The sequence below is a fragment of the Miniopterus natalensis genome, chromosome 21 (assembly GCF_054644295.1).
Source record: "Miniopterus natalensis isolate mMinNat1 chromosome 21, mMinNat1.hap1, whole genome shotgun sequence".
NCBI lineage: Eukaryota > Metazoa > Chordata > Mammalia > Chiroptera > Miniopteridae > Miniopterus > Miniopterus natalensis.
The window spans coordinates 7,459,029-7,474,702 of record NC_142101.1 but is presented as its reverse complement, the minus strand read 5'-3'; the positions used below and the strand labels follow the sequence as shown (position 1 = coordinate 7,474,702).

The window sequence follows — 15,674 nt, the reverse complement described above, 5'->3', positions numbered from 1 at the left end:
AACCTTTTACCATGGAGAGAAAGGAGCTGTGAAGGAGAAGCTCACCGTGGGTTTTCAGTGGTGTCATTCTGCAGAGGTCCAGGAAGCATTTAAGTTACATCGTTGTTGGCCAGACATTTCCCGTTGCCTTGTTGGTATAGACATCCTGCAAACATGCTTCAGATCAAATATCCTACTGAAGTATTTCAAAGGAAACCCACAGATGTGTATTAGGAACAAGGCTAAGTGCTGGGTGGGCAGGTGTCACAGTTACTATCCCTTGTCTTCCAGCATTTTTACCTCCCCCAGAGGTTTGTTTCCTTTCTCTACCATAACCAAAGGGACTTCTCAGTCGTCTTTACCACGTTGGCGAGCTCGAAGTACTACATTTCTAGAAAGCCTCTTTGTTGCACCCTGGAACTATCTGTGACCCAGGAGACCAAGCTTACCCTAAGCAGCTTAGCTTTAGGAATTAGAGGAAACTAAACCTCCATTTTTATGCAGAAATCAAAGAGCGGCAGAAATAATCAGCATGCTGTTTGAAAATAGAATCTGTTTCTAAATACTAAACAGCTCAAGATTTTACAGCTGACTTTATAAGAAGGGAAATTGAGAGAACGTCACCCACATCATGCTAACTGATAGTCTAACCCCTTAGTTCTGCCCAGGCTGCTGTTTTGTTCTTGTTTTTCTATCACATTTGTAACCGTCAAGTACAGATAATATGCACATATAATTTTTTATTGTTTTTCTCTTGTAATATTAAAACCTTTCCCCACTGTCTTTTCTAATTGTTTTTTGGCTTGCTCCATACCATTCCATGAGTGGATATGCCATAACTTATTTAACCATTCCCCTGGAATTGCATTTGAGGCTCTTTCCACTTGTGTGAGCTTTTGCGTGTTTGTTTTGGCTGCTGGATGCTTTTTGTGAGAAAGAGGTGGGTTAAGTGGCAGATGGGCTGATGGTGCTGTTCCCACGTGTACAGAACACTCAGGTATGTATTTCAGGAAGCGGCGTACACCACAGGATGTGACCTTCCTCGGAGAACACGGGGTTTGGAGTCAGACAGACCTGGGTTTTATTTCTGATTCCACATAGGTCTGTGACTAACCTAGAAGCATTAATTTCTTAAGCTTTCCATGAGCCTCAGTCTTTTGATCTGCAAAGTGGGCATAGCTGTGCCTCCCTCATGAGGTCACGGTGAGGATGAATGAAGGGGACACCAGGGGAGCAGAATGGCTTCTCAGAAGCATCATAAAAAAGCCCAGAAAAAGCAAAGGTTCAAATTCCGACTTTGCTACTTACATTGCGAGGCCTTGGGCTAGTTATTTAAATTCTCTGCACTTTACTTTCTGTATTTTTATCCCTACTCTACAAGTTATTCTGAAGCTCAGAAAAAATGCATATATTAGTGTTGGGCATAAAATCGATGCTCAAAAATGAGCATTACGCTTGAAGTCTTTGGTGTCCCAGTGGCGGCTGATTTTTATGATAATGAGGCCAACAAATTCCACTGTTCTGATGTGTCAGAGACGAGCTCGGTCACGCTCACATTAGCCTGAACTGCATTTTATTACAGCCTGACTTTTGTAAACTGGTCATCTTCGCATGATGGGCATGGTAATGAGGAATTATTAGAATATTCAGCTCTCAATGAATAGCATATCTTTGACATTATGTAAAAACCAAGGAAAAATGACTTATGAAGACATTGATTACCTCTTCATGTTAAAGGGCTCCTTGGGATGGAGAGGCTGCACAGCCAAGACTACGGTTTACTCCATATAATCTATCATTCCCCCCGATAGAGCAAGGTGGTGGGAATCGAATTTATTCGGCGGGATGTCTTTATGTATGAAGATTTCTTGCTGCTCTGTAAAGGCTTATTTATTCACAGGTGTAGAAAGTGCTTTTCTTTCATTCTGTTTCTATAGTGTACCCCAGGTAACAGGCGCTCAGTACCGACGTGCTGAGGAAAAACAGATGAGCACTGACCCTCTAGTTAAACATTAATATGTAATAGTAGCATCAGACACACATTTCCTTGATCCAGAACGCGATGAGATGGTGGTTAGCACTTTTATTGCTGAGGTCCTGGAGGCAAGGCATGTTGGACACATACATTGACTATATAGCCTCAATTAGAATGTATTACCCAATGAACAGTCATGCTTAGTGCTTGGTGATGTCTTCCACGGTAAACTTTGCGCTTGTTTGCATGTTTTTACTCTTCAGCTATGTTTACAAATGCAGTCAAAATTTCCAACATTACTGCTGTCTGTCAGTCAGATGATCTGTCTGTCAGCCTCCTTTATTCAGTGTCTGCTGTGCAGCAGTGTCTGCGATCCCAGCTTCCAATCTCGAGCTATAGACCCAAATCAGGTTAACAGTGTCTGCAGAAAGCTCGCCGAGGTTTAAGGGAAAGGAAAAGCCAGAGGAAGCAAGTTAGGATTCCTCTGCCCCTGGGTCAAATAGAGCAGTAGGAGGATTCACACGAATGAAGGGACCTGCAAGTCAGACGCACAGTGTTTAATAGCAATGTGGTGATTTCTTTATAATCTTTAACAACAATTTGTTTTGAAATAATTTTCCACTTACAGAAAAGTTGCAAATTAGGCCTAAGAACTTGTGTATCTCCCTCCCTCTGATGCCCCACTGGGTACACATGTCCGTTACCATCAAGCCCTGTCCTCACCATGTGAGAGCAGCTGCAGATGTGATGCACAAGGACACTCCCACATGCCACCAACCTGCTGCTCCCCCAATCAAGAAATCAGCATTGAAGCGCCACTTCTAGCCTGTGTACAGACCCATTCGCATGTCACCAGCCATCCCAATGCTGTCCTTCCCTCTTGTCTGGTGCGGGGACGCACGTTGCACGTAGTCGTCACGTCTCTTTGGTCTCCTCCAGCTTAGCTTTGATTTTCAACTTGATGAGTTTTACGTTTTTATATTCATGCAGTTGCTAGTGACAAGGATTGAAAGTGGCTGATGAAAATATACAAAACAGACAGATTGAGGGCATCTAAACTTGAGTTTAGTTGGGCTCCTCTTGTGCATTCTCACCCTGAGCCAGGCAGCATCCCCATCAGTCCCTAACCAATGACGAGCGTGGAGACGCTGTCCCTCTCTCATGGACACAGGGGCCCTTGGACAAGTGGAGACAGCATACGGCGCCTGTGCAGGGAAAGCCCGAGGGTGCTTCGGGAGCACAGAGACCAGGGACCCCGGAGGGTTGGCAGGGCCCGGGAAGGGACTGAGCTGAAACAAGAGGAGACTTGCCTGGGAGTTTCTGGGAGAGGGCACAGCAGACCCCCCTGCTCGGCTCGTGCTAACTTCATTCCGGTAGCTCAGGCAGGAAACACTGGAGTCACCCTTGACCTCTGCCTTCTCCCGCACCCTGTGTCCATAACCTTGTGGCTGGTCTCTAGGCTTCTGCCCTTTGTGGTGTCTTCCCAGCAGAGCACTTGGGTTTCCCTGCTGAACATGAGCCGATCATGTCACTGCCCTGCTCCAGACCCTCCAGTGGGGCCCATCTGCCTCGGGGTAAATACCGGAGTCCTTTCAGTGGCCATGCCCACTGGGTTCATCACCCTGGCCGCGAGCCCCTCTGCCTGGGCATCTAATTAGTGATGGGGTGTAATTTGGGGAAACCTGTAGAATGTACCAGCCAGAGGTGGTGCTGGCATATGAGTGGAACCCCGGCAGCTGATAGCCATTCGAGGGGCCGGAGTAGGAGATGCTTTAAAAACCAGAGATGATATAAACTGTAAGATCCATGGTGGCCATCCTAGTGCGCTTTTCTAATCATGGGATAGAAACAACCTGAGATAGCCATACTTTGAAGGTGGGCTGCTCCCTAGAACATAGCTAATCACAGATATTTCCTGGGGGAATTTATGTTTTCCTTGGGATTCCTGGTGAGTATGACTTGTGGCGGCCAGTGTCTCATTTCCAGTGTTTTATTTTGTTGGATCAGCTTGTGTTCTCAGGACTTTCCCCCCAGCAGTGGGACGGTACAGCTGAGAATGCGGCCGGCGGCGGAGGGGGGCCAGAAGGGGTCTAACTGCCCTGTGGACACTCGGATACAGGACCTAATGGTCCTACTGATAAGAGCCAGTCCTTTTGGGCGCCTGCAGAGTACCAGGCATGACGCTAAGTGCTTCGCATAGATATCTCAGTTAATCCTCAGAAGACCCTGTAATGTAGATACTGTTGTTAGCCCGGGTTCTACAGATTAGCAAACTGGAGCTGAGAGTAGTTGTAACTTGAAGGTCAGACAGCTGGTGGCAGAGCCGAGGTTCAGACCCCACTTTGTCTTAATCCCCATGTAATCGCCTTCAGCACTATATTATGACGGCATTAGTGTTATCGTAACGCACACAGGTAAGGGCTTTATTGCTTTTCACTGAAGTTTTTTTTAGTTTTTTAAATCCTTACCCGAGGATATTTTTTCCATTGCTTTTCAGAGTGAGTGGAAGGAGGGGGGAGAGAGAGAGATATAGATGTGAGAGAGACACATTGATTGGTTGCCTCCTGCAAATGCCCCAACTGGGGCCAGGGATTGAGCCTGCAACTGAGGTACGTGCCCTTGACTAGAATCGAACCTGTGACCCTTCAGTCCTGACCCGAAATCCAACTGTGATCTCCTGGTTCGTGGGTCAACGCTCAACCACTGAGCCATGCCAGCCAGGCTAAGGAAACATTCTTAAGATGAACACTTGGACACTGATTTTTTTCAGCTGATTATATAGAACTCATCAAAATTAGCAGGTTTTCTCCCAAACAGTCATTATGGTTTTAAAAATAATTGATATTAAGTATCCTTCTCTGTGATGGTCATAATAATGGCCATGACATAAATATATAAACTGTACCCTCCGATTGCAAGAAAAGTGGAAGGTAGGAGGGCTGTATGGTCAGTAGAAAGACAGGAGATTCTTAAAAGCACCAACTGAGAGATGGAGGTTCTGGCCTAGAAACCAGTGACCTCTGTATTATGTCGTCAAGGTGGATGTTGACTGGCAGTGGAGCTCAGGGACCCTGGATTGCCTGTTTTCCGTCTCATGGTTAGTTATTCCTCTCTCTCTCTTCATTTTGGGTTTCTAGCTGAGACGCTGAAACAAAGATTGGAAGACCTGGAGAAAGAGAAAAGCAGCCTGCACTTCCAGCTCCCTTCGCAGCAGCCGGTCCTTAGCAGCCTTCTGGTCCACCTGGGAGCGCAGGCCGAGGCCGCCCTGCACCTGGCTGCTCAGCAGTGAGTACTTGGGGTGCCCCCCCCCCCCGTCTGCCTCTCTCAGCTCCCAAGTAGTGAAGAGCTGGGAGGGGCTGGCTGGAGAGACCTGACTCTCTACTTAATTCCTCCCGTCGTTTGTTCTTTGGGCCATTTTTAGTCTCTGCTGCTGTGTTGTGTTTCTATTTCTTTTACAAACACTGCATAACAGTTACTAAGTGCTTTTAAAAGTAACTCAACTAAAAAAATTTTTATTGGGATAAAATATACATAACATAAAATTTACCATTTTAACCATATTAAGAGTATAGTCAGTGACATTAAGTAGATGACACTGTTGTGCGACCATCACCCCCATCATCTCCGGAACGCTTATCTTCCCAGCTGAAACTCTGTCCTGCAGTCCACACATGCTGAAGCATTACAAGTTACCTACGTGCTCTGAATGTTTCTAAATTCTATGGTCTTGCACACAACCCACTGCTGTCACCACCATTCTTGTGTAGCCTTGACCATAAGTCACACTGTCTCCCCACTTGAGTTACTGGAGCACCTCGAATTACATCTCCCTGTCTTGGGTCTTAAGTAAATCTGTTTCCTCGAATATCTATCTGTCTACCCTGAAAGACTACAAGATCCTTGAGGACAAGGCTCTATTGTCTTTACTTTTTCTGCCTAGAGATTAGAACAGTGGCTGGCCCATAAGTATTCCATGGATATTCATTGAATGAATGTGATACATATGTGTTTAGGTGGACAAAGGTGTGTGTGAATGTCCATTGAGGGAGAGAGGGAGAGAGAGAGAGAAGCTTCACTCTAACGTGTTCAGTTGCTGGAGAGAAAAGGCTCCTTCAGCCTTTCTTCTGACCCCCCAGCAAGAAGCACTGTCACAGTATCTGGACAGAGCCCTGGACTGGAGGTCAGGAACCTGAGTTGCGGTCCTATCCCTTCCACTAGCCCCTATAATAACCCGGTGTAGTTTCCTAACTTCTGCCCATTTCACTCCCCTCATCAGAAAACAAGAGGGTTGAGTGAGATCGCCGTTTGCCAAACTCCAGTTATTTATGTATTATCTTGGCTTTTCTTTTGCCAGATCCACCTGCGTTATTCTTAACACAATTAGAATTACCCCAAATCAACTTCTTTCCTACATTTTTCTAATGCATATTAACCTTACATAGTTATTAATAATTTTTTGAAAATTGTCTTTCGGATGCCGAATGCCCATCTAGCCTGTGACATTTGTCATCAACAGGGTTGTCTGGATTTGTAGGTCTCCCCTAACCTGGGGGCTGTGCCTGCAGTTTTCACAGCGGCCACCGGGGGGACTTGGTGCTGGGCTGGAGCTCACAGAAGCCCGGAGCCTGGGCGGGAAGGTTTCCCCCAGGCCAGGGGCTCCGAGTCACGGGGGGAACAGGATGCTTTCCAATGAACGGTACTTCCTTTGTGGAAATAAGATAGTCGTATTGACTTGGCAAATTTTCAACGAATTAATAACACAAAGAAGTGTCTCCTAACCTTTTGGGATCAAGTATTTCTTTGAGAACTTGGTGAAAGCTGCAGACTTCTGTCACCAAACCACAGGTGCACAGACTCACAAGCGGGTGCGTGCAGTTTCGGGGCACGCCCCGATCCGCCCCCTCTCCAGGGGCCTTCAGATCTCAGGTTAACGAAATTTCCTTTAGAATAAGATTGAAGGAAATGTGATCACCCATGTACAGTCAGGTACTTCAGTTTTAATTTTTACTGTCACTGTGTTCATCATAACCCCTGTTTAATTCAACTTTCTGAAAAGCAGTATAATTCCCTGAGGCTTGGGGAGGAGACCACCCTGAATCACACCCAGTTTGTTCGGGTCCTCCCTGCAGCCCAGGGAGTTTTAGCTGCTGCCTTCGTGGGTTAACAGGCTCCTTCAGTAGCGGATACGGGTGCTCTCAGTAACGCACGGGGGTCACTGGGGTGCCTCGACTCAGTGGGTACCCATGCAGCATGGTTTCTCTGTTCTCCAGTCTCCACTGTGCCATTGAATACATCTCTACTACTTCTCTCTTTCACTTTTTGTTGAATGTATTGGGGCGACACTGGTTAGCAAAATTATACTGGTTTCAGGTGCACAGTTCTACAACACATCATCCGTACACTGTATGGTGTCCATCTGTCACCATTTATTGCCCCGATACCTTTTCCCCCTTCCTCCCTCCCCCCATCTCTCCTACTTCTTCTTTTTTTTAAAAAATATATCTTTATTGATTTTAGACAGAGGAAGGGAGAGGGGGAGAGAGAGAGAGAGAGAGAGAGAGAAACATCAATGATGAGAGAGTCATTGATTGAGCCCGAAACCCGGGCATGTGCCCTGACCTGGAATCGAACCCTGATTGCCTGGATCCTAGGCTGGCACTCAACCGCTGAGCCACGCCCGGCCGGGCTCTCCTACTTCTTTATGATATCTTGAGCGGATAAGAGAAATGTCTGGGTCATTTTCAGTTACTGCTGTTCATTCATCCGGTCCAGGAATGTCAATTATACACTCAATTCAAACCTTTCCCTGTCTGGTGTCTGTAATCCTCTCCCTGCTGGTCACTGCTGCCTCCCTGGCTACTAGAGGCTGGGAACCCCCAGTACGTAGGTGTTGACACACTTGCTCTCTTATGGGACTCGTGTAGGTTCCCCAGTGGACACCACAGGGCCTCCCGCTGCCCAGATCCCAGTGAGAATGAAGCATCCTCCACTCACTTGGGAAGCCACCACTTTTCACATAAACTCAGCCTCTTTCTGTGGGGTCCCCTTGCCCAATGACACACTTGCTGTGAGGATAACTCTTGTGATCAAGAACCCAAACTTGATTTATGAGAAGCTCACGTGTCTTTGCCACAGTGAATAGTGGGCGACCAGGCTGCCCATTAAAGACCCTCTCTCTCCCCCATGGCTCTCCAGTTCCTTTATCCAGAAGGTTCCTAGTAGGACTGAGTCCCAGTCGCCCATCTGGTGATTATCACATTAGTGCTCCGCTTATTGACTTTTCCTCTTTCGTGCTCCCTCACTCTTAGTTTTGTTGTAATTACTTCTCCAAAAAAGCAGCACCGACTCAGATCCTTGTCTCAGATGTTGCTATTAAGAGAACCCAAACTTAGCCCTGGCTGGTTTAGTTCAGTGGTTAGAGCGCCGGCCCGCGGACTGAGGAGTCCCGGGTTCAATTCCAGCCAAGGGCATGTACCTCGGTTGCAGGCTTGGCCCCGGTCAGGCGTGTGCGGTGTGTCTCTCACATCGATGTTTCTCTCTCTCCCCCTCTCTCTCCCTTCCACTCTTTCTGAAAAGCAATGGAAAAAATATCCTCTGGTGAGGATTTAAAAAAAAGAAGAAAAAAAAAAAAAGAGAACCCAAACTTGGCTGGAGAATCAGATGCCAGTCTTCCATCTTGCAGGGCACTCCCTGTCTTTTGACCGAGTCTAGTGGATTTCCTTTCTTTCTTTAAAAAAAAAAAAAAAAAATTTATTGATTTTAGAGAGAGAGGAAAGGAAGAGGGAGAGAGAGAGGATAAAAACATTGATGAGAGAGAGACATTGATCGGCTGCCTCCTGCACGCTCTCTACTGGGGATCGAGCCCACAACTCGGGCATGTGCCCTGACCAGGAATCGAACAGGGGACCTCTTGGTTCATGGGTCGACGCTCAACCACTGAGCTATACCAGCTGGGCGATTTCCTCTCGTTTGGTTTGAGTGGAGAGCATATTCCCTCTTTGCCCCCTCCTCCCATGGCCGGGGAAGGGCGGGGAGAACACCTCTCAGGAAGATTTCTCCTCCTGCACGGCCAGTGGGGCTGTGTGTTGAGAGCGATGGGTGACTGTGGTAGCATTGCCTGTGCAGCCCCTGGAGATTCGGAATGGGGGCGTTTAGGCCTGTGCCCTTCTAATTCTGGAGCAACGGGAAGATTCCACCTCGATGTCCTGCTCCAATCAAAAGAGAGTTATTTTTCCCCTTCTCCTAAGAGAGGGGTTTGGCTTATTTTTACATGTATGACTATAATTTTCTCATTAATTTTTGCATTTCTCTGACTGTATCTCCCCCGTGGTTTCCCCGTATGCACAGTAAAATCGGTCGTATGTACAACCTAAATTAGGTGTGTGCAAAATGTTCTTTATTAAAGGCCCTTTCCCAATGGACAGCTTAAAACACAAGTAAACAAAACACAGGCGAGTTTAAAAACAAAGATAACAATGGTTTCCAGTGGGGCTTGTCAAGGTGGAACCTGGCCAAGCGTTTCCTGCGCACATACTTTCTCTCCGATGGGAACAGAAGAGAGAAATGTTGTGCAGCGCATGAAGCTTCTGGACTGAGTCCTTTTCCCTCCGGTTGGTTCTTCCTCTGTTCCCTTTGAAACATGTGGTTCCTTATTTCCATTTAATTGTCATGTTGGGAACATTGTGCCATAGAATTCAGTGACAGTCAGCTCTAAGTTTACAGATGATGTGAAGATACACTGTATAAAGACTGGAAACTGATGTTTCAGACATTGTACCAGAGATAAAAAATGATTTGGCATAAAAACGATCGTTATTACCAGCAAACCGGGGTATGTTTCTGAATCAGAGCTTGAGGTGGAGTTCGTGTCCCAGTCCCACGAGGCTCGCTGCTGATCCTTGTCGTCGCCTCCAGACGAGAAGGGAGGAAGGGAAATGGAGAGAAATAAGTAGAGGCAAGCCGCAGAGGGCTCCTCGGACTTGTTTCAGAATTAGTGGATTATACATGGAAGTTTCCAGAAAGGCCTCCCACGTCGCTCTTTTCGCTCAGATTCACCTGACGTGTGTCCTGAAGCCAGCTGGTTGGGCACAGCTGTTATAAACCCCATAAATATGCCTGTGTCCCCTCGCAGGGTGGTCACTTCTGTGTATAAAACAGCGACGCCCAGTTTCCCGAGGAGTATGACTTTTACTCCATTCTTCTTACTTTTCGGACCCAAATCATACGTATAAAGGCAGGACTGCAGTGACCTATATCACGCCTGGCAGTTTTACAGTGTTAGATTGTGCGCTCCGAGAGGCCTCCGTAATTTGTGACTGTTGGATGAGAAAGCTGTTTCTAGATTTAAAACACACTTATGGCCATCTTCTCAGTGGGAGAGATGGAGACACGTAAGTCACACGACATGAATTTGATAGAGCGGCCGCCAGCAGGGAACAGCCATTAGCAAAGGTTTTCAGAAGGGCCCACTCACCTCCTGCCGCAGGTTTTCTTCGCTGTGACAGTGAGAGCATGGGCCTCGCAAGTTTGGGTCCTTTCCTTGACTGGAAAACTGACTTTTCTCGCACAATGAAGCCTGGCGTTTGGGTCTGGGAAAGGGCCCCCTCTGTTATACACAGCGACTGCCACGAGCCACTTGCGTGGATGTCCTGGCAGGTGGATTGCCTGGCCTGCCCTCTGCCTGGCTGGCATTCTCCAGGTGCTTCCGAAGGTGGCTCTCTGAGCAGAGGATGGGTGCTGAAGGTCCCCGGGGAGGAGGTGGCGATGTGGGTGCATCACAGGCACACGCTCATGTGCCACCAGGCTCAGGAAGCTCTGACACCCAGTTGGTGTTTCAGTCTTTTCTTGGCGTGACTTGAGCTCACAAACGTCACGTGGCACGTGCTCTCCCGGGGATAGAAAATGGTCCCCTGTGCAACTTGGAGCTCAGTCGTTTTCAGGGCTGTGGGATCTTATTTTACAAATGACTGGAAGAAAAGACAGAAGTAGAAAGGCCAGGGTTTTTCCAGCAGTGGGCAGCCCCAGGTGGGGGCCTGTGTGCCACCTCGGGTCTAAGCCTGGGGTCCGAGACACCCCGAGTCCCCGGCCCCCTGAGTGCTGCTATAACATCCCACCCTCCTGCTTTAATTTTTGCTCCAGGGATGTGCTTGCTTTACATACTGATTAGTTTACAGCAGCACCGCTAATTTGCACTGACACTGGGGATTACAAGTTGAGAACATTAAATATAAAGGGAACAGCACTGTCAAAGGAAGAGGCAGCAGGGCTCAGAGGACAGAAGGTCGGAAAGACGGAAACAGGTCCCTTGCTTCATTACTGAGCTGCCGCGTGTCCTGGGGCGTCGCTTAGCCACCTGTGGATGGCTTTCTGTACCCGAGTCAAAGCCTGAGAGACAGACGGAGGAGTTTTGGTTAATCACAGGGGCTTTCCTGGTGGATTAAGTAATGAATGTGATTAACCATAATAGGGAGAATTCCCAGTTCCCCACCTGTAGCTCCTCTTAGCTAATTTCAATTAGATGTTGATTTCCTTCAACAGCTCCCATCCCGACCCAGATGGTATCTATTTAGGAAATTCAGGAAACTTAATATTTGCATAAGCAGAGCAAACTGGGAAATAAATTTGTGCAAAGAAGTGATCTCATGCAATAGAGAGCTGAATATAAACGAGTTCTGGATTTTCTAGGACCTGGATTCATTAAATCATTCAACAAATATTTGCTAAGGTCCTGCTCAGTGGAGACAACATCATGAGATGGCCCAGCCTCTCTCCTCCAGAGTGAGGGGCTATATGAACAGGCAAGACCCAGGGGCGGAGAAGGGAGCGTATCCAGTTCCCACAGACGTCAATAGAGGAAGATGGTTCCGCTCCAGAGATGTCCTCTTCTGATACACCAAAAGATCCTCAGAAACTGTCTATATTTTATAAAATCAAAAGTATATTTTTTGCATTCAGTATTATTTTGTATTAGTCTCAGGTGTACAGCACAGTGGTTAGACAATCATATACTTTACAAAGTGATCCCCCTGGTATTTCCAGTACCCACCTGGCCCCATACTTAGTTATTACAATATTATTGACTCTATTCCCTGTGCTGTACTTACATCCCCGTGACTGTTCTGTAACTGCCAATTTGTTGTCAAGCCCTTCACCTTTTTCACCCAGCCCCCCCCAACCAACCCCCTCCCATCTGGCAACGATCAATCTGTTCTCTGCATCTATGAGTTTGTTTCTGTTTAGTTTGTTCATTTATTTTGTTTTTTACGTTCCAGATGTAAGTGAAATTATAGGGTATTTGTGTTTCTCGGTCTGACTTATTTCACTTAGCGTAATACCCTCGAGGTCCATCCACGCTGTTTCAGATGGTAAGATTTCATTCCTTTTTATGGCTGAGCAATATTCCATTACATACACGTACCCCAGCTTTTTTATGCAGCCTCCTGTTGATGGGCACTTGGGTTGCCTCCATGTCTTGGCTATTGTAAAGGACGCTGCATTTTTCCTTTCAAATTAGTGTTTTGGATTTCTTCGGATAAATACCGAGAAGTGGAATCGCCGGGCCACGAGGCAGTTCCATTTTTAACTTGTTGAGGAACTCCCATTCGGAAACATTCCATCTATAATCTTTGTCACCCACTGGACCTGAGCACAGCGCTCATTGCCCAGTGTAAGCATTGCGACAGGAGGGACGGTAAGCAGCGGGCAAGAGGGCCTGCGCAAGTCGGTGCTCGGTGGTCATTTGTTGAATAAATTGCAGCCATTTTCACATCACCACCCTCCTCCCCATCTTAAAAATGAGGCTGGTGAGGCTCAGAGAGGTTTGGTAAGTCCAAGGACACACGGCCTGAAGGAGGAACTGCGGCTGGAGCTGTGGCTGTTTCCTCCCGCTGGTGCCCAGCCCTGCCCGCCGCTCTCAGCTGCCCCCGCTGAGCACAGAGCCAGGGACTTAGCGGGTGCGGCGCACAGGCCGGGAAGCAGGGGAAACCGTTTACAATCCCGCGGGGACCCGAGTGGCTGCGGAATCAGCCGCACGCATCACTGGCCCTCACCCCTTGACTGCTCTGCGTGGCGAGGCGCCCGTCCCTTCACCTCCCTGACACGGTTCCCTCACTGATAAACCCGCAGCGCTGAGCTCTTCCCCTTGGGCCTGCGCTGAGAAGCGAGTGTGGTGAAAATGAGTGTCAGGTGCACAGTAAATGCTCAGTTCATGCGCGTTTACTTGACTGTTGTCAGTGTCAGTGTAAAATGTTTCCCGTTACTATTGTTCTTTGCCTTGAAGCACGTGGAACAGAGAGTAACAGCCCTTAAATTTCTAAAGTGTGGGATGTTGCAGCGAGTAAGCATTTTTAAGACGATTCAGAGAAACCCAGGAATCCGGGCCAGGCTCCTTTTCCTGTGGCTGCTGCTCTAACTTAGAAAAGCCAAGCGACGTATTTTCTACCATGGTTTCTAAAAATATTAGGGCTGCTTCACTGAAGTGCGTGGTGAGGGTTTAGGACGTGGGAGGGCGGCTTCCACCGTTCAGCTCCTACGGTGGTGGTTCGAGCCTGGGTGGAGCATTTACCCGCGGCCTGCATCTTCCCGTTGGTGAGTTGTCCCCCGCGCTGTGCAGGACCCACATCTGTTTACGGCTGCGTCCCTAGCACCCAAGCACAGGCCGTGGCACATAGTAGGTGAGCTTAATAATCTTTTTCCTTTTTCTGAATGAATGAAGGAAGGAAGGAAGGAAATGGGTTAGAAGTGAAAGGAGATGAACAAAGCACAACATATATTAGGGTGAGCCACTCATTTTCTTTTCTGAGAAATGTGGAGGTGGTGAGACCCTGCAAGTGTGCAAATGAGAAGGGGCAGTGCTGGGCTTCTGCTGACGAGCCCGAGGTCCGGCTGTGTGCCAGGAGCTTCCTTCGGGGGAGGAGGGCATGGGTTTAGCTCATGCCTCAGACCGTCGGAAGCTATCGATACCTGCTCTCTGCAGAGAAGATGCCCTTGACCATCAACATATGGGTGGGGTTTATTTCCAACACAGACATGTCTATTTTGTCCAAGGGCTATAACAGGCTGGTTGTGTTAGAATATTTGAGTAAATCGTGCAGCTGCTTAGTGTATGTGGTAGAAAACATTTTTATTACAGTTATAGAAACAGTACTTGCTCAGAAAACTTAGAAAATAAAAGGTGGGCCCAAAGAAGTCATCCCACACCCAGAGATAAGAAGTGATAGGATTGGCGGATACCTTTCTATCTTCTGTTTTACACATGATATTTTTATAATAGTTATAACATACATATTACTATAATACCTGCTTTAAAAATAGCAATATATAGCTCTGTCGCAGTGTGGCTCAGTTGGTTGGGCGTCACCCCGTGCCCCGAGGGATTGCCAGTTCAATTCCCACTCAGGGCACGTGCCCGGGTTGTGGGCTCAATCCCCGGGGGGGGGGGGGGGGGCGTGCAGGAGGCAGGTGATCGATATTGTGTTCTCACATCGATGTGTCTCTCTCTTCCTATCCCTAAAAAATCAATTAAAAAAATAGCAATGTATAGTGAGCATTTTCCATGCCTTTATAGTTTCTTTGACCCAATTTTAGTGGCTGTGCTGTCCTCGGGGTGGCTGCACCACGGTCTACTGCTCTCATCCTCATTTTGGGCCAAAATTGCAGTGTTTTCAGTTTCTGGCCACTGCAGAAAAATGTGGTATTTTTGTACCTAATCTTTGTGCACATCTATGATTATTTATATACAATGAATTTTTAAAAGTGGGACTGTAAGATCCAAAGTTGTACTATATTTTAAGTCTAATTCTTATTACCCATGTTCACCAAGGAGTTATGGTTTATGAAAACTTACCAGTTTGTTAGGTGAAAAGTGATATTTTATGTTGCTTGAATTTGCACTTAAAGCCATTTTTGATGACAAAAGAGGGTTATAAATTAACCTTTGTAATCCCTTTTTAAGAAATTTCTGATAGATGAGCTCATCTCTCCTTGACTTGATAGAACTCTTGAAACTATCAAGATTTTCCTTTTTCTGTCACATCAGTGATATTTTCCTCAACTTACCGAATGCCTTTTAACTTCAGTTGCGGTGTTTTCTTACACGGGGTTTCCTTGAATTGTTGACATAGTTTTGTTTAGGGCACAGTTTTTTGAGCTAACTGCGTGGAGTTAGAAATCAAATATCCGAAGGATGAATTTGTCATCCTTGGATGATGATTACCTGGAAAACTTCTGTAAAGCAGCTCACCAGCTCTGGGCTGGACCTCGTCTCATCCGCATGGCTTTAACCAAACATGCCAACTCCTGCGAGAATGAGAGAAAGAGCCAAACGGATTTTAAGTGGCTTTGACAGTTTTTAAGCGAAACCTTTCTGAGAAGCTTCAACGCCAGCATCTGCACGTCAGCCAGGCCTCTTTTTATTCTGCACAACTCGGTCAGCCCTGGAACCTGGCTCTGTCTGGATGGTAAAGGCAGTGCTGTCCAGTAAAATATAATGCAAGCCACGAACACGATCTTAAATTACCTAGTAGCCACATTAAAAAAAAAAAAAAAAGCATTAAAGAATATATTTAATTCAACTCAATATATCCAAAATATTATTCCAACATGTAATGAATGTAAAAATATCAATGAGGTATTTTGCACTCTGTTTGCTTACAAAATCTTTAAAATCTGATGTTTTTCATGATCGGCAGGTGCAGTATAGCATGCTGGTTCTGCGAAAAGC

At 46.8% G+C, this 15,674-nt stretch overlaps 1 protein-coding gene across 1 annotated transcript in view; it reads left to right on the top strand.

The window, feature by feature from the left end:
- DISC1 (DISC1 scaffold protein) overlaps positions 1-15,674 on the top strand; it is a 193,043-nt gene that overhangs the window by 23,938 nt on the left and 153,431 nt on the right. Inside the window, exon 3 of the mRNA XM_016196007.2 lies at positions 5,092-5,239. Within this exon, the coding sequence (XP_016051493.2) occupies positions 5,092-5,239 (148 nt within the window). The remainder of the gene's footprint in view (positions 1-5,091; positions 5,240-15,674) is intronic.